Source organism: Ranitomeya imitator, chromosome 1 (assembly GCF_032444005.1).
Source record: "Ranitomeya imitator isolate aRanImi1 chromosome 1, aRanImi1.pri, whole genome shotgun sequence".
NCBI lineage: Eukaryota > Metazoa > Chordata > Amphibia > Anura > Dendrobatidae > Ranitomeya > Ranitomeya imitator.
Genome location: NC_091282.1, coordinates 313,660,342 through 313,680,461, shown reverse-complemented (window position 1 = coordinate 313,680,461; position 20,120 = coordinate 313,660,342). Strand labels below are relative to the sequence as shown.

Below are 20,120 nucleotides of genomic sequence, written 5' to 3'. Positions count from 1 at the left end.
CCACCGGCACCCCCGCTAGTTCCACGATCTCCAGCTCTCCAGTCCAGCTCACCCTACATGAGACTATGGTTAGAAAAAGGAAGTACTTAGCCTCGCATCCGCGTACACAGGGTTTGAACGCCCACATAGCTAGACTAATCTCGTTAGAGATGATACCCTACCGGTTAGTTGAAAGCGAAGCTTTCAAAGCCCTGATGGACTAAGCTGTACCACGCTACGAGCTACCCAGTCGACACTTTTTTTCCAGAAAAGCCATCCCACCCCTCCACCAGCATGTTAAAGAGCTCATCGTCCATGCACTCAGGCAATCTGTGAGCACAAAGGTGCACCTGACAACAGATGCATGGACCAGTAGGCATGGCCAGGGACGTTACGTGTCAATCACGGCACACTGGGTGAATGTTGTGGATGCAGGGTCCACAGGGGACAGCAAGTTTGGGACAGTTCTGCCTAGCCCACGGTCTAGGAAACAGTTCGCACCCCCTCCTCCTCCTCTTCGTCCTCCTGCGGAAGCGAGAGCTCGTCCACAGACCGCAGTGGCACAACCACTCCATCCGCAGCTGCCACTGTTGCACACCAGGTCTCCCATTATGGGGCAGCTACTGGCAAACGTCAGCAGGCTGTATTGGCTATGAAGTGTTTGGGCGACAACAGACACACCGCGGAAGTTCTGTCCGAGTTCTTGCAGAAAGAAACGCAGTCGTGGCAGGGCACTGTAGATCTTGAGGCAGGCAAGGTAGTGAGTGATAACGGAAGGAATTTCATGGCTGCCATCTCCCTTTCCCAACTGAAACACATTCCTTGCCTGGCTCACACCTTAAACCTGGTGGTGCAGTGCTTCCTGAAAAGTTATCCGGGGTTATCCGACCTGCTCCTCAAAGTGCGTGGACTTTGCTCACATATACGCCGTTCGCCCGTACACTCCAGCCGTATGCAGACCTATCAGAGTTCTTTGAACCTTCCCCAGCATCGCCTAATCATAGACATTGCAACAAGGTGGAACTCAACACTGCACATGCTTCAGAGACTGTGCGAACAGAGGCGGGCTGTTATGTTTTTGTGGGAGGATACACATACACGGGCAGGCAGTAGGATGGCAGACATGGAGTTGTCAGGTGTGCAGTGGTCGAAGATTCAAAACATGTGTCAAGTCCTTCAGTGTTTTGAGGAATGCACACGGCTGGTTAGTGCAGACAACGCCATAATAAGCATGAGCATCCCCCTAATGCGTCTGCTGATGCAAAGTTTGACGCACATAAAGGATCAGGCGTCTGCAGCTGAGGAAGAGGAAAGCCTTGATGACAGTCAGCCATTGTCTGGCCAGGGCAGTGTACAGGACAAGTTAGCGGGTGAAGAGGAGGAGGAGGACGAGGAGGATGATGGGGATGATTATATTTTTAATGAAGAAGCTTTCCCGGGGCCACTGGAAATTGGTGGCGCGGCAAGGCCGGGTTCTGGTTTTTGGAGGGACACAAGTGACGTGGATTTGACTGAAACTGCCCCTCAACCAAGCACAACCGCAGATTTGAGAACTGGAACTTTGGCCCACATGGCGGATTATGCCTTACGTATCCTCAAAAGGGACACACGCATAACTAAAATGATGAACGATGACGATTACTGGTTGGCCTGCCTCCTTGATCCTCGCTATAAAGGCAAATTGCAAAATATAATGCCACATGAGAACTTGGAACTAATATCAGCAACCAAACAATCAACTCTTGTTGACCGTTTGCTTCTGGCATTCCCTGCACACAGCGCCCGTGATCGTTCTCACACGAGCTGCAGGGGCCATCAGACCAGAGGAGTTAGAGGGGCAGAAATCAGAAGTGGCGTTGGCCAGAGGGGTTTTCTGACCAGGTTGTGGAGTTATTTTGCTATGACCGCAGACAGGACAGGTACTGCAGCATCAATTCAAAGTGACAAGAGACAACATTTGTCCAGTATGGTTACAAACTATTTTTCATCCCTTATCGATGTTCTCCCTCAACCGTCATTCCCATTTGATTACTGGGCATCCAAATTAGACACCTGGCCAGAATTGGCAGAATATGCATTGCAGGAGCTTGCTTGCCCGGCAGCTAGTGTCCTATCAGAAAGAGTATTCAGTGCTGCAGGTTCAATACTAACAGAAAAAAGGACTCGTCTGGCTACCCAAAATGTAGATGATCTAACCTTCATTAAAATGAACCACAACTGGATTTCGAAATCTTTTGCCCCACCTTGCCCGGCTGACACCTAGCTTTCCTATGAAAAGGTCTTGCCTGTGGACTATTCTGAATGCCTTTTCCAATCTTGTAATTTTCTGCACCTGATTGTCCAGCATACGACATGTTTACACCTCACTAAATGGCCAAATTCCCCACACGGGGCCGTGGTATCGACACTTGGCGACAGCACCCGTGAGAGTGCTGTTTGTCTGAAGAGGTGGGTGTGCCCGCTTTTGGTCGACGGCACTGCCACTGGGTCCCTCCTAGTACAATAAAGTGTCTCTGGCGGTGGTGGTGCGCACCCAACGTCAGACACACCGTTGTAATATGAGGGGCCCTGGGCCTGTACCGCCGGCCACAAGACAGTTACCCCCCCCCCAGCTCAAACAGTGCTCTACCACTTGCAAAATTATCTCACAGCTCCACCAATGTTTAGTCTACGCACTGACATCCTTCAATGCCTGCCACTGACAATACCATTGTATTGACATTTTTGTTATGTTAGGCCTTCGAAGCCTGTCTGCGGTCACTCCTTCCACTACGCCTCCACTAACCACACCACTGCTGCCCGTGTACCCCTGGAACCAATTTAAAATTGCCTACAGCCAGCCCAATTTTTTTATTTTAGGCCTTCGATGCCTGTCTGCGGTCCGTTCTTTCTACTACTACTACACTGACCATGCCACTGCTGCCCGTGTACCCCTGGAACCAATATAAAATTGCCTACAGCCATGTGTTATTATTTTAGGCCTTCGATGCCTGTCTGCGGTCACTCCTTACAATATGCCTCCGCTGACCACACCACTGCTGCCCGTGTACCCCTGGAACCAATTTAAAATTGCCTACAGCCAGCCCAATTTTTTTATTTTAGGCCTTTGATGCCTGTCTGCGGTCCGTTCTTTCTACTACTACTACACTGACCAGGCCACTGCTGCCCGTGTACCCCTGGAACCAATTTAAAATTGCCTACAGCCAGCCCAATTTTTTTATTTTAGGCCTTCGAGGCCTGTCTGCGGTCACTCCTTCCACTCGGCCTCCACTGACCACACCACTGCTGCCCGTGTACCCCTGGAACCAATTTAAAATTGCCTACAGCCATGTGTTATTATTTTAGGCCTTCGATGCCTGTCTGCGGTCACTCCTTCCACTAGGCCTCCACTGACCACACCACTGCTGCCCGTGTACCCCTGGAACCAATCTAAAATTGCCTACAGCCAGCCCAATTTTTTTATTTTAGGCCTTCGATGCCTGTCTGCGGTCACTCCTTCCACTAGGCCTCCACTGACCACACCACTGCTGCCCGTGTACCCCTGGAACCAATTTAAAATTGCCTACAGCCAGCCCAATATTTTTATTTTAGGCCTTCGATGCCTGTCTGCGGTCCATTCTTTCTACTACTACTACACTGACCAGGCCACTGCTGCCCGTATACCCCTGGAACCAATTTAAAATTGCCTACAGCCAGCCCAATTTTTTTATTTTAGGCCTTCGAGGCCTGTCTGCGGTCACTCCTTCCACTAGGCCTCCACTGACCACACCACTGCTGCCCGTGTACCCCTGGAACCAATTTAAAATTGCCTACAGCCATGTGTTATTATTTTAGGCCTTCGATGCCTGTCTGCGGTCACTTTTTCCACTAGGCCTCCACTGACCACACCACTGCTGCCCGTGTACCCCTGGAACCAATTTAAAATTGCCTACAGCCAGCCCAATTTTTTTATTTTAGGCCTTCGATGCCTGTCTGCGGTCACTCCTTCCACTAGGCCTCCACTGACCACACCACTGCTGCCCGTGTACCCCTGGAACCAATTTAAAATTGCCTACAGCCAGCCCAATTTTTTTATTTTAGGCCTTCGATGCCTGTCTGCGGTCCATTCTTTCTACTACTACTACACTGACCAGGCCACTGCTGCCCGTGTACCCCTGGAACCAATTTAAAATTGCCTACAGCCATGTGTTATTATTTTAGGCCTTCGATGCCTGTCTGCGGTCACTCCTTCCACTAGGCCTCCACCGACCACACCACTGCTGCCCGTGTACCCCTGGAACCAATTTAAAATTGCCTACAGCCAGCCCAATTTTTTTATTTTAGGCCTTCGATGCCTGTCTGCGGTCACTCCATCCACTAGGCCTCCACTGACCACACCACTGCTGCCCGTGTACCCCTGGAACCAATTTAAAATTGCCTACAGCCAGCCCAATTTTTTTATTTTAGGCCTTCGATGCCTGTCTGCGGTCCGTTCTTTCTACTACTACTACACTGACCAGGCCACTGCTGCCCGTGTACCCCTGGAACCAATTTAAAATTGCCTACAGCCATGTGTTATTATTTTAGGCCTTCGATGCCTGTCTGCGGTCACTCCTTCCACTAGGCCTCCACCGACCACACCACTGCTGCCCGTATACCCCTGGAACCAATTTAAAATTGCCTACAGCCAGCCCAATTTTTTTATTTTAGGCCTTCGATGCCTGTCTGCGGTCCGTTCTTTCTACTACTACTACACTGACCAGGCCACTGCTGCCCGTGTTCCCCTGGAACCAATTTAAAATTGCCAACAGCAATGTGTTATTATGTTAGGCCTTCGATGCCTGTTTGCGGTCACTCCTTCCAATAGTTCTCCACTGACCAGACCAATGCTGGCCGTGTACCCCTGGAACCCAGCTGAAAGTGCATGTAGCCTCCTTTTTTTCTTTGTTTTATATTTAGAAAGCCCAGATTAACTACGCTGTGCAACGGTTCAAGCTACCCAGTCGACATTTCTTTTGCGAGAAAAGCCATCCCAGCCCTCCACCGGCATGAAAAAGTCTGCATTGTCATAGCACTCAGGCAATCAAACAGTAGAAAGGTGCACCTGACAAGAGACGCATGGACCAGTAGGCATGTCCACAAAAAGTTACGCGTCCATTACGGCGCACTGGGTTAATGTGTTGGATGCATGGTCCACAGGGGACAGCCTACAAAGTCTGTCTGCGGTCCCTCCTTCCAATACTCGTCCACTGACCACACCACTGCTGCCCGTGGACCCCTGGAACCTATTTTTAATTGCATAGAGCATCCTTTTTTTAATAGTAGGCGTACAAAGTCTGTCTGCGGTCCACTATTGAAATTGTCCTCCACTGCCCAGAGCACTGCTGCTTGTGTACCCCTGTAACTTTTTTAAGCTGCAGTGATCCACATTTTTGGGTTAAGTCCTACTACCTGTGTCTGTCTGCGCCACTCAATTCAGCTGTGTTCCTTTGAAAAAAGCTGAGCGTCAATAGTCTTGTTTTCAGCCTCTAGGAATTTTAAAACTGCATTGGGGGTACAACTTTGGTAGGGCCTACTAACGGTGTCTGCCTCCCCAAGGTGTGCCCCAGGTTTCCTCGCCATTGCTTCGATCTTAATGCTCTCGTTTAGTAGTTGTTGGAAACTACACTACATTAGGCCTCCAAATTGGGTATGGGGTGTAGAGAGATGGTGTGTTCCACTCCAAGGTGTTCTCCAGGTTGCCTTTCCTGAGCTTCGATCTTCCGGCTCTCGTTTAGTAGTTGTTGGAAACTACGCTGCATTAGGCCTACAAATTGGGTATGGGGTGTAGAGAGATGGTGTGTTCAACTCCAAGGTGTTCCCCAGGTTTCCTCGCCACTGCTTCGATCTTCATGCTCTCGTTTAGTAGTTGTTGGAAACTACACTGCATTAGGCCTACAAATTGGGTATGGGGTGTAGAGAGATGGTGTGTTCCACTCCAAGGTGTTCTCCAGATTGCATTCCCTGAGCTTCGATCTTCCGGCTCTCGTTTAGTAGTTCTTGGAAACTACACTGCATTAGGCCTACAAATTGGGTATGGGGTGTAGAGAGATGGTGTGTTCCACTCCAAGGTGTTCTCCAGGTTGCCTTTCCTGAGCTTCGATCTTCCGGCTCTCGTTTAGTAGTTGTTGGAAACTACGCTGCATTAGGCCTACAAATTGGGTATGGGGTGTAGAGAGATGGTGTGTTCCACTCCAAGGTGTTCCCCAGGTTTCCTCGCCAATGCTTCGATCTTCATGCTCTCGTTTAGTAGTTGTTGGAAACTACACTGCATTAGGCCTACAAATTGTGTATGGGGTGTAGAGAGATGGTGTGTTCCACTCCAAGGTGTTCTCCAGGTTGCCTTTCCTGAGCTTCGATCTTCCGGCTCTCGTTTAGTAGTTGTTGGAAACTACACTGCATTAGGCCTTCAAATTGGGTATGGGGTGTAGAGAGATGGTGTGTTCCACTCCAAGGTGTTCTCCAGGTTGCCTTTCCTGAGCTTCGATCTTCCGGCTCTCGTTTAGTAGTTCTTGGAAACTACACTGCATTAGGCCTACAAATTGGGTATGGGGTGTAGAGAGATGGTGTGTTCCACTCCAAGGTGTTCTCCAGGTTGCCTTTCCTGAGCTTCGATCTTCCCGGCTCTCGTTTAGTAGTTCTTGGAAACTACACTGCATTAGGCCTACAAATTGGGTATGGGGTGTAGAGAGATGGTGTGTTCCACTCCAAGGTGTTCTCCAGGTTGCCTTTCCTGAGCTTCGATCTTCCGGCTCTCGTTTAGTAGTTGTTGGAAACTACGCTGCATTAGGCCTACAAATTGGGTATGGGGTGTAGAGAGATGGTGTGTTCCACTCCAAGGTGTTCTCCAGGTTGCCTTTCCAGAACTTCTATCTTCAGGCTCTCATTAAATTGTGGTTAAACGGAACAACTGCATTTGGCGTACTAGTTGGTTTGGGGCCTACTATCGGTGTCTGCCACTCCTTGCTGTTCTCCTGGTTTCCTGTCCTGAAATTCCATTTTCAGGCTCTCGTTAAGTAGTTGTTAATGTTAGACTGCATTTGGCCTACTGGTTGGGTTGGGGCCTACTATCGGTGTCTGCCACTCCTTGCTGTTCTCCTCCACTGAACAAAGCTGTGCCGCCTGTTTACTACGGTTGCCAATTTTGAACTGCATTTCGACTACTTACCGATTTGGGCCTACTCTCTGTGTCAGCCTCTCATTCCAGTTGTCCTCCACTGCAATGCCCCCTGGTTAGTCCTGTGTTACCAATTTTGAACTGCATTTAGCCAACTTTATTCTTTGGGCCTATATCTGTGTTTCCTCCTCATCCTGCCCATTGCCCAGCCAGTGATAGATGAGTCTGCTGGTACATTGACCCATAACGCAAAATTCCCCGTGCACGCTACACAGCAAGATTGTGACCCTGCTGAAAGTCAGGTTCCTCTTCCCGCATACCATACCACCTTACACGGGGACAAAGAGGAAGGTGCAGATGAAAGTGCAGGTTCCTTCATCAGGTGGGGGGAGGAATACTAGTTGGCGACGTCACTGGCACAGGGCCTCTCATAGTACGCAAAAGTGTTGCTGCCGGTGGGAGGCGCCCCCGCCATGCAAACACACCGCTGTACTTTGAGGGGCCCTGTGCCAGTGCCAATGCCAACGATTGGCCCCCCCCTGCTTGCTCAGGATCACAGCACTTGCAAAGTTGAAATACTTACCTCTCCCTGCTCCACTGCCGTGACGTGGTCCAGATTTACTGGGCCCACTAATTACTTGAACCAGCCCTACCCCCCACAACTTTAGCCAAATGACCCCCAATTTCAAATGCCTTCCAATTATTATAAGGTAAATTACGATTGACAAGCTTCTTTAACAAGAATGGATGTTTTTGCCATTAAAATGGGCAGTGTAGGTGTTTTCCTGGCCTCCACTCACTGCCGACTATGCTCCCCCATTGACTTGCATTGGGTTTCGTGTTTCGGGCGATACCCGACTTTTCGCGATAATCGGCCGATTCCACTCGACTCGACTTCTAAGATAGTCGGGTTTCGCGAAACACGGCTCGACTCTAAAAAGGTCAAGGTCGCTCAACCCTAGTCAGGAGTTGTAGAAGGGGATGACCCACACAATTTCTACATAGAGCTTTGAAGGATTCAGCTGGTCTGTTTTTAATCACATGATGTAATTATCCAAAGGGAAAACAGAAGTAATAACTGGGTAGAAGGGCAAAATGAGCAGTTGTAAGTACAAAGTGCCATATAGTATGATGACTGCAATATACTAAGGGGATAAAAACTTTGATGGAAGTGCTTCTTTAAGTAATGGTTTGGTACATAGACTGAACATTATTATTATTATTATTTATTTATTTATATAGCACCATTGATTCCATGGTGCTTTACATGAGAAGGGGGTTACATACAAGTTACAGATATCACTTACAGCAAACAAACTAACAATGACAGACTGATACAGAAGGGCGAGGACCCTGCCCTTGCGGGCTTACATTCTACAGGATTATGGGGAAGGAGACAGTAGGTTGAGGGTTGCAGGAGCTCCGGTGTTGGTGAGGCGGTAGCTTCGGTAGTGATGAGGCGGCAGCGGGGTCAGTGCAGGCTGTAGGCTTTCCTGAAGAGATGGGTTTTCAGGTTCCGTCTGAAGGATCCGAATGTGGTTGATAGTCGGACGTGTTGGGGCAAAGAATTCCAGAGGATAGGGGATATTCGGGAGAAGTCTTGGAGGCGGTTGGATGAGGAGCAAATAAGTGTGGAGGAGAGAAGGAGGTCTTGGGAGGACCGGAGATCACGTGAGGGAAGATATCGGGAGATTAGATCAGAGATATATGGAGGAGACAGGTTGTGGATGGCTTTGTAGGTCAGTATTAGTAATTTGAACTGGATGCGCTGAGGGAATGGGAGCCAGTGAAGAGATTTGCAGAGGGGGGAAGCAGAGGAGTAGCAAGGAGAGAGATGAATTAGTCGGGCAGCAGAGTTAAGAATGGACTGGAGAGGTGCAAGGGTGTTAGCAGGGAGGCCGCAGAAAAGGATGTTGCAGTAGTCAAGGCGGGAGATGATGAGGGCGTGCACAAGCATTTTAGTAGATTGACGGTTGAGGAAAGGACGGATTCTGGAGATATTTTTGAGCTAGAGGCGACAGGAGGTGGAAAGAGCTTGGATGTGCGGTTTGAAGGACAGCGCAGAGTCGAAGGTTACTCCGAGGCAGCGGACTTCCAGTACGGGGGAAAGCATGATGTCATTGATTGCGATAGATAGGTCAGGTAAGGAAGATCTATGGGATGGAGGAAAGATGATGAGTTCAGATTTGTCCACATTGAGTTTGAGGAAGCGAGAGGAGAAGAAGGAGGATATGGCTGATAGGCACTCTGGGATTCTGGACAGCAGAGCGGTGACATCTGGGCCAGAGAGGTAGATCTGAGTGTCATCAGCATAGAGGTGGTACTGGAATCCATGGGACTTTATGAGTTGTCCCAAGCCAACTGTATAGAATGAGAAGAGTAGGGGTCCTAGAACAGAGCCTTGGGGGACTCCAACAGAGAGAGGGTGGGATTAGGAGGTAGTGTGGGAGTGGGAGACGCTGAATGTGCGGTTGGAAAGGTACGAGGAGATCCAGGATAGGGCGAGGTCTTTGATGCCAAAGGAGGAGAGGATCTGTAGTAAGAGGCAGTGGTCAACCGTGTCGAAAGCAGAGGACAGGTCTAGAAGGAGGAGTGCAGAGTATTGTCCATTAGCTTTCGCGGTAAGTAGGTCGTTAGTGATTTTGGTCAGGGCTGTCTCAGTTGAGTGATGGGGCCGGAAACCAGATTGTAGATTGTCAAACAGCAAGTTAGATGAGAGGTGGGAGCAAAGTTCAGAGTGGACATGCTGCTCCAGGAGTTTGTAAGCGAATGGGAGCAGTGATATTGGGCGATAGCTGGAGATAGCAGTTGGATCAAGGGTTGGCTTTTTAAGGATAGGCGTGATTGTGGCATGTTTGAAAGCAGAAAGGAAGGTGCCAGAAGATAGTGATAGGTTGAAGAGGTGGGTTAGGGATAGGATAAGTGTGGTGGTGAGGTTGGGGAGGAGGTAGGATGGGAAGGGGTCGAGCGCACAGGTGGTGAGGTGCGATTTGGAGAGGAGACAATTAAGCATCCCTTCAGTGATGTTGGATAGGGAGGTTATGGGGTTTGGGCATTGGTCTGGTATATAAAAGGGGTTGTGGTGGTTGAACAATGAAGACTTGCCTTGTCTGGTCGATCTTATTTTTAAAGTGTGTGGCAAAGTCCTCACCAGAGATGAGGGAGGTTGGAGGGGGCAGTGGGGGGCGAAGGAGGGAGGTAAAGGTTTTGAATAACTGTTTGGGGTTGTAGGATAGGGAAGATACGAGGGTACATTACAAGATGCTGTTTCACGTAGAATCAAGTCATATGATGCCCTTTAAAAACATGTTTCCATTATTAAGAAATAGTTCAATATAGACCATTTAACATATTTAAAAGCTCAATAAATCAGAATATTTAATGTAAGCAGTATTTTATTTTCCATGTAGAAAAGCAATTACAATCAGCCAACAGTCTACAGTTATCCTTTCCTCATAAATAATATACAGGTGATCCAAATAAAAAGGCAGCAATGTTAGGTCATTTTCAGATCTGGTTTTGCTCCTAGCGCTTGTGCGGTATGGAGCCAGGCATGCTGTTTCTGTATATACCTGCATCCGTTCACATGTACAGCTCTGCTATTGGAGGGGCTTTTAATGAATAAGCAGATGTAAGCAAACCCTGCTGAGAAAATTTATAGAAGTAATTTATAAGCTGCGCTTTAACCTGGAGGTTCTGCTAGGTAAATACTGAAGTAATCATAACCACATGTATGAGAATATTGTGTATTTAATGAAACTTAACTTAAGAGGAGAAATTTGACAGAAACTGTTGCTTTATATGGAAGTGATGTGAACGCCGCCCTGAACCTGTCAGAACAGTTAACAAATTGTATTTTTTTTAATGAATTCCTACTTTACTGTCTCCATTTGTTTTATAGAAGAGACAGACTAGCTAAAGAAACCTGAAAATTATGTTACCGTAAATTGAATTTAAAAGCAAAATATTTTCTTTCTTAGTTATAGCTCTGGGAAAAATGGGTGACAACTAATATTGTGGCGAAACGGCATAGATAGTTCTGGAATCTTCACTTTTATTATTCCCTATAATTCAGTAATACAGGAATATATCAATAATTATATCATATTTTTTGCTATTTAAGGGGATGACCACTAACTTAAATTAAGAAGCCCCCCCCCCGTTGTAAGATAAGACAAACATATACTCCACACTGGTGCCATTCCAGCACTGGGTTTCCTGGGACATCGTTACGCCACGTAAGCCTTGCAGCCAATCTGGGGCTGTTATTGGACTACTGCGCTCTAACTTCTTCCACTTGTCTGAGGGAAGGAAGTGAGAGTGCAGCAGCCCAACAGCAGCCCAATATGTCCTTTATTTCTGGTGAAACAAGTTATTTTTTTTTAAATTCATGTTCAATAAACTTTATTGATTTTATCTTCTGGTGTTAGTGGTTCATAGATACTTCGTATTCACCTTTAGGTTAAATAAAGCTGAACAGACAGAGCAATAATAAGTTTATGAGGTCCACTGAGGTGATATCCTAGAGAATGGATGAAAGCAAAGCCATAAATATGGTTCTCACCATGAGGGGTTATACCCTAAAGTAGGGATGATCTGAGGGCATGTATTGTTATATGTTTCTAAACTACAGAGGGTTCTATAGAATACAGTCCTGAGACCCAGGATAAAGGATCCACACCACCAGAAGCAATTTCTATTATACTGTTGGTGTGTGTGGGTGATGAAACATTTTGGACACCTTGAGGTATGTTGGACCTAACAATCTCACCAGTAGTCCATGTGAAATGGTGGTGTTGCTACTTGAAAACAGTATTTTTTCTTGACCAAGACAACCTCTTTTATGGATATTTACTAGGGATAATAATGATAGAACGGAATCATGCACTAATGACTGAAGGAATTGCAGAGATGAGTTGTATGAGATGGAATGACACTAGTAAATCTGGCCCTGTTGTGAACTGTAGAAGTACACGTGACAAAATGGAAATATTATGCAAAGGGTCAAGGGATAAAGTTACACTATGCTTAACCATAGATACTCTCTACCAACAGGGAGGAACAAGTGAGCAGAAGTCAAAGCCTGGAATGCCACTGGTGAGTATAAGCTACTATATAACTGTCTAAGGGTCACTTCCGTCTTTCTGTCTGTCCTTCTGTCTGTCTGCCACGGATATTCATTGGTCATGGCCTCTGTCTGTCATGGAAATCCAAGTCTCTGATTGGTCGTGGCAAAACGCCCACGACCATTGCCATGACCAATCAGCGACGGCACAGTCCGCCGGCAAAATGGCCGCTCCTTCCTCCCCGCAGTCAGTGCCCACTCCATACTCCCCTCCAGTCAGCCCTCACACAGGGTTAATGCCAGCGTTAATGGACCGCGGTGTAACGCACTCCATTAACGCAGCTATTAACCCTGTATGACCAACTTTTTACTATTAATGCTGCGTATGCAGCATCGATAGTAAAAATATCTAATGTTACAAATAATAATAATAAAAAAAAATCACCCTCCGACGTCGCGCCTTGTTCGCGGCAGTGCAAGAGGCAGATTCTGGTGCCAAGGATGCTATGCGAGAAAGGACCTGCCATAACGTCACGGTCATGTGATCGCGATGTCATCACAGGTCCTGCGCTCATACCAACCCTGGGACCAGAAGCTGCCGCGTTCACTGCACACAGGCGCCAGGACTACAAGGGGCCCTCGGAAGGTGAGTATGTGTTTATCTTAAGTCTTTTTTAACCTATTACATACGTGGCTGGGCAATATACTACGTGGCTGGGCAATATACTACGTGGCTGGACAATATACTACGTGACTGGGCAGTATACTACGTGGCTCTGTGCTGTATACTACATCGCTGTGCAATATACTACGTGGCTGGGCAATATACTACGTGGCTTGGCAATATACTACGTGACTGGGCAATATACTACATCACTGGGCAATATACTACGTAGCTGGGCAATATAGTACGTGACTGGGCAATATACTATGTGGCTGGGCAATATAGTACATGGCTGGGCAATATACTATGTGGCTGGGCAATATACTATGTGGCTGGGCAATATACTACATCACTGGGCAATATACTACGTAGCTGGGCAATATAGTACGTGACTGGGCAATATACTATGTGGCTGGGCAATATACTATGTGGCTGGGCAATATACTACATCACTGGGCAATATACTACGTAGCTGGGCAATATAGTACGTGACTGGGCAATATACTACGTGGCTGGGCAATATACTACGTGGTTGGGCGATATACTACGTGGCTGGGCAATATACTACGTGGCTGGGCAATATACTACGTGGTTGGGCAATATACTACGTGGCTGGGCAATATACTACGTGGGCTGTGCAATATACTACGTGGACATGCATATTCTAGAATACCCGATGCATTAGAATCGGGCCACCATCTAGTACTATATAAAGATGTGGTGATAAATTAGACCTTTGTTTTTTTTGTGATTAATTGCAATATAGAATATTGAGCTGAAAAAAAGTAGAATCTACAGCAGTATTTGCCTTCATAAAACAGTTACATTAGGATAAGTGACATCTTTTATCAATTTTGAAAATCTGGTAGCAATTACGTTTCATAAAGTGAAAGAATACTCTCAATGTGCAATTACTATTCTGCCGAACCCCTACATAATAAATCTAGTTAAGAGAACATGGAAATATAGGGGCATAAAAACTATCAATGCCTAATCTGTCAATCAGAAGTATGAAGAAAACAGGTACAAAAAAGCTAAGAAAAAAACAGCAACAATTGAGAAATGGATGAAAAACATGTTTCACGTCTTGTCCTGAGAATTATTGGCGGTCTCTTTATTTTTCGGCTACACCTGGTGGTAAATGCCTAGATAATTTGTTCTGTAATGCTTTGTTCAGATATGTATAATTTTGTGCATTAATAATATTTTCCTAATTGTAAGATAATAAGGTTTCCCTATACAATGTTTTGGCTCATGGATGACATTTTATAATGAAGATGCCTCCATAGTGATGCATAACTGGTCAGATTCGTACACATCTTTTAATGTTTTTATGTTTTTAACACATGAATCGCAGTTTATGAGCTAAAGTTAGTGCAGTTGAAAGCACCATAAAGCTTGTTCTGATTCCTCAGTTATTCGACCCTTGACCTTACATGGTTACTTTCCCATAATGTACATTAGGAAATGTCACCGAATATCCTATCATATGTTCCTACTTATAAAACCATGCTTTGCGTTCATCTGTTCTATAAAGCTAACTTTAATCTGCTAAACAGGCCCACATAACTCCCAGAGAAGCTCACAAAATACATGGAAGTTGTTCAGACCTTCAGATTATCTCTGCACAAGTCATTTATATTTAAATGAAGCTGATTACCCTTTCGCAGATCATACACTAAACATGAATGATTGCCTAATAACTTTTGGCACTGAAATGAAGACTATAAAATGTGTTAGACTTGCAAACAAACATCCCAGGCAGTAACTATTGATAAAATTAAAGGGGAACAGTGATAGAATACTGTACAGAGACAAGCAGTTTCAGACTGGGCAGCAAAGTGCCCTCTCACCCCAGGAATATTGACTCTGGGGGCCACTCTTCAGCTACAGTACATGGAAATATTACCTGACCCTCAGTCACAGATGTACCTTTCTTTCTTCAACATAAAAATATACTAGATAGTTTGTTGAATGAATGAATAAAGGAAGGAATGACTGAGGAGGTACTGTCTTGTCTTTGTCAGTAAATCAAGTGTGTTGTGTAAACCACTGCTTAAACCATTTCTGCACAGGGGCCCACCAGTGGATTCACCTGCTCCCCTGTGGGCCAGTCCAAGCCTGGAGCCAACCATATTTCACCAGCATCCCTTGTTTTACTTTCCGACAGCGTATATGGGGACGATTCATTAAGACTGCATTGTACATGAGAGTCTTAATGATGGGTGTGCAGGAATAAGATGAACCAAATTAAGTTAGAAGTGCATACCATTTAATGAATTTGGCGCAACTTATCTGTGGCAAGAATTGCCTCCGTGTGCCTCGCCAGAAATGCTACTTCAGTCAGGGACTGGAATAACTTTTCTGGCATAAGCTACAACACTTAAGTGGTGTAACTTTTGATAAATTAGGCAGGAGCCGCCATTCCCCGCACCGCCAATGTTGAGCCCACTATGGCAGACCTGGATGGAAAACACAAAAAGATGCAAAATTGTTATGCAACTTCGCAAAGCGCAAAAATTTTAACACCTTTCAAAGTGTTTTATGCTAGAAAACTGCCATCAAGAACTTTGGTGAATCAGTCACTATCTAGTGTTAATTTCAGCAAATGATATTAGCTTAACCATCAGTAAATAAGTGTAATAGCAAAATAAGAGAAAGTGCAGTGTTGTTACCTTATGGTAACAACCATAAGGTTAAGGTAACTAATCTGATGCCTACTTACATTTTCTAATCCCTTATTTGGATCAGTATATTATAGTTTGGTATTTATTATTTATGTGTATTTATTATATCATATACTATATATTATTTATATAATTCTGTATTTATTTCTCAAGAGTAGCTTAATTGCTTTTCTCGTATTACTATTCTATTTTTGCTGCAAGAGAGATTTTTGAAATACAATGGCTTCCAGGTGAGCTTGTGATGGGCTTGTGCTTACATAGAATCCAATATGAACATTGTGAGCTGCAGTGGAAAATTGGGAAAGACAGAGCAGCAGACCGTGCCATTGGGTAGACACGATATCTCAGATTTCCTCTACAAGCTATACATTTTCATGTCATTAGTCATTTCTGTTTCCTAATAAATGATAATAAAAATAATAATAATGATAAGAAGAAAAAATAAAAAATACAGAGCTGGGTGGATAAAACATTAAAAGTTGAGGGTATATTCCTATGGGCTAGTTCACCTGTGGACCTCTCCGATCCAAAAACAAAGAATGATAATACTCACCCTTCCACCCTTCAGCGCAAGCTCCCCACTTCTACTCCAGTGTTTCGGCTGCAGTGGTGACAGCACATCGACAGTGCACATCACCGCTGCAGCCAATCACTGAGCGCAGCGGCTGTGTATATGGGCTGAGCCACTGAGCTCAGTGATTCGAGTCACATCGCACATCACCACTACAGCCAAAACACAGAGACCATAGCAGCAACAGGGAGCCGGCATTAGGGAGGGGGTGCTATCTGTCTTTGTCATTTTACAATACAGGAATTATTTAAGGTCCACTTTTCGAAAAATGGAAAACCCTTTTAATGTGTGAGCTCTAACAAAAGGCTAAAACAGGCACTGAAATGTGGGGCTAGTAGAAAGCATTTTTAATAGTAATGCAATATAATAATAATAATCTCTCTATTTATATAGCACTAACATATTCCACAGCGCTTTACAGTTTGCACACATTATCATCGCTGTTCCCGATGGGGCTCACAATCTAAATTCCCTGTCAGTATATCTTTCGAGTGTGGGAGGAAACCCACGCAAACACAGGGAGAACATACAAACTCCATGCAGATGTTGTCCTTGGTGGGATTTGAACTCAGGACTCCAGCGCTACAACGTGCTGCCCTACACAGCATGGTGGATGAACATTGAGGGTATGTTCCCAAAAGAATATTTACACGCCGAAAAGTGTTGCACATTTCATATGCTTCGTGGTGATATCTGCATGAACTGGCATACTGTGGATTTAATATCCCTAGCACCAGTTAGTTTATGCTGCAGATTTTACTACAATACTGCTATTGTCGTATGCCGGAGATAATAATAATACATTTTTTTCTATAGCACCAACATATTCCGCAGCATTTCACATTTTAAGATTTTATGTATTCAGCAAAACCTGTCTACCACATAATATGTTTAGGTTTTATAGAGGACCTTTCAGCTCTCCTGACACTTTTGTTTGTCCGCGTTCACACGTTCAGTATTTGGTGAGCGGGTGATAAATACAGAAGTGGTGACGTGTTTCTATAAGGCTATGTGCACACGTCGGAATTTCCAAGGAAATTTAATCTGATTGTTCCACTTCTGGTTTTGACTTACAAATACTGAGGTAAAATACTGACCAAATACTGAACGTATTGACATGGCCCTTTAGTAGATAATTGTTTTCACCATAATATGACAAATCTGGGGCACCTTTTTAAGAAGCCTGTGTTATGATGTTGCTCCAGAAAGGTACGACTATAACTGGGTGTTACCAGTTTGGGATTGTACTGTCCAATCATTGCCAATAATCCTGGAAAGAATAAGTACATGCATCTTTGACAATAGCAACAGTCACACCTAGCTGTCAATTTATCCGTCATTTTTTTGTTAGAAATAACAGTGCCGCAATGCGAAATTTCATGAAAAATGCAAGTACTAAACTAGACAAGTCAGGAGTGCTGGCCGTTCCTCTTTAAATTGATGTAGCCCTCTTCATCAGATGTGATAAAAAAAGGAAACCTCTGACACTTACTATGGTCCGTAAGAGCCCGCGGTGCAAAGACACTTTCCAGTCTCAAAATGGCAATCTCCATTAAAACAGTCAGAGCAGACATAACCACAGTTCTCTCCATATGTACCATTACGGCATTTTGTTTCACACCTAGAAATAAAAAAATATATTCTTATTATTTTATTCATAATTTCATATACATGTACAAGCATCAAACATAACCGTATCTGTGTCTCAGCCCCCTTTCTGGTTACCATATTAAAATTAGTTTTCACTGAATATTGACCGGCTCCATTGTACAACTGATGCAAATATAAACTAGAAACACAGCATGAAGTAGTTGTAGTTTTCATTTACGGTTGCTTTATAGTCTTGCAGCACTTGGTTCCTGGCTAGACATAAATACTCCATAGCTCAGTTGTCCACTTAAGGCATCATTCAGATATCTGTGGACCTCATACGTGTTCTAACCGTCATTTTCACAGATAGAAAATGTACCCATTAAAATCTGTGGTGCTAGTCACATGTTCATGCTTTTTGCAGACTATGGGCCATGAGCCTGACTCATCAATACCAGCATTGTTTACATCGGACTTGATGAGGTGGAGGGCCTGAGTCAGGCTCTCGGGAGCATCAGACAAGCAGCATACAACTCTGGGTGCCTCACCCCAAATCTTACTCCAGGAGTAACAGTTGTCACACGTAGGAAGAAGCCGGCACTACCGATGTGCAAGTGGTTATGCTTTGAGGAAAGGATGGTGATCCTGTAGTATACAGTTAGGTCCATATATATTTGGACAGAGACAACATTTTTCTAATTTTGGCTATAGACATTACCACAATGAATTTTAAACAAAACAATTCAGATGCAGTTGAAGTTCAGACTTTCAGCTTTCATTTGAGAGTATCCACATTAAATGAAAGAGCGTGGGCAGAATGATGACATAGGTCTTAGGGGCGTGGACGCCTATCGCCATCTTGTCGCTTGTGCGCTGTAGCGATTTGCAATATGTAACACCAGCTTTTCTGTTCAGGGACGGAGGAGAGAGAGAGACAGAGAGAGAGAGAGAGAGAAAAAAAAGATTTCCCATTGACATTGCATTGGGTTTCGTGTTTCGGTCGATCCCCGAATTTTCGCCATAATCGGCCGATTTCACTCGACTCGACTTTTGAGATAGTCGGGTTTCGCGAAACCCGACTCGACCCTAAAAAACTAAAAGTCGCTCAACCCTACTGATGACACTTGGACTGTTTTTTTTTTGTTGCATACAACAAAGATCACTGATGTCTGAATGAGGCCTAATACATATACACAAAATTTCCATAGGCTTCATGAGAAATGCGTGGTTCCCCAAAATTTTGTGTGACGTAGTCTCAAAACTAGAAGTGACCTTCATCTGAAATGGTTTCTCTATGTACACTATTACGGTAATTGCCATACTGTCCAGAAACATGCTACTGAAGGGTAAGTTCTCTATTTATTTCGCATTTGCAAGAGTGGCCGTGGAACTTTTGTATAAATTCTGATTTTCTCCCATATTGAAAGGTTAATTAACTTCTTTGTCTGAGAAATAATTTGGTGTCATGAAAACAACGGGAAATAAATAAATACTGTATTTATAATACTAAAAGTAATCAAGTGACTTTAATTTAGCGCTCAACCACAGCACATTGTAGTTGAAATTAAAATATTACAATAATATGAGTATTTACACCTACATTAGATGAACCAATTACAACCTATAAATGAATAGTCCACATCAATTTTACAGGCTCAAAAGTAAATGTATAAACTTGTAATCGTAAATGAAATTGTAATTTTTAATATTTCATTGTGAATTCTTTGCAGTGAATTAATGATCGTTTAAAGGGAACATGTCAGTCAGTTATTACTTAAAGGGAAAATGCATGCATGCTGCCCCAACTAAGGGAAGAATGAATCGGAGCCTGGTAGGAGACTACAGAAAGAGACAAGACTAGTCTGGCGCCGCCCACAGCTGACTTCTCCCTGCTCTAGGTGATTGACAGATCTTTCCTGATGTACACATATAGGAAAGACCAGTGTGCTTCTGTGCTAAATTAGGCTTGTCTCTGCGTATAATCCCTAGATGGATCTTTAAGCTATGGTTTCTCTGAAATTTCTGGAATTTCAGAGAAAAACATAACCAGCTGCAGTCGTTCGGCCATCGTGCTGTTGTGGTTTGGGCAGCATGAACCAACTGACAAGTTCCCTTTAAGTTTGAGACCTACAGACATAACCAGACACCTGGTTTCTTTACTGACGACTCTTTCACAGGCACTCATAGCAGATGTCTTCAGTTACTACTTGTTTTTGGCACATTTTCACTCTACATTTGTCTTTAGTAAGTGTAATACATGACCAACAGGACTGAGGTCATGAAATTATCTTGGCCATAACGGAACATATTGCTTTTACCATATCTTTTTGATCATTGTCCATCTACACTGAAAAGCAGCATTAATTTGTTTTGAAGCAAATGGCTGCATACAAGAAGATAATGTAGACCAGGGGTGCACAACTTCAGTC

At 44.6% G+C, this 20,120-nt stretch overlaps 1 protein-coding gene across 1 annotated transcript in view; it reads right to left on the bottom strand.

Annotated features, from left to right (window-relative positions):
• The window catches only part of SCARF2 (scavenger receptor class F member 2), a 364,459-nt gene that overhangs the window by 157,395 nt on the left and 186,944 nt on the right, over positions 1-20,120 (bottom strand). The window contains exon 6 of the mRNA XM_069758527.1: positions 17,594-17,722. Coding sequence (XP_069614628.1) covers positions 17,594-17,722 — 129 coding nt within the window. The remainder of the gene's footprint in view (positions 1-17,593; positions 17,723-20,120) is intronic.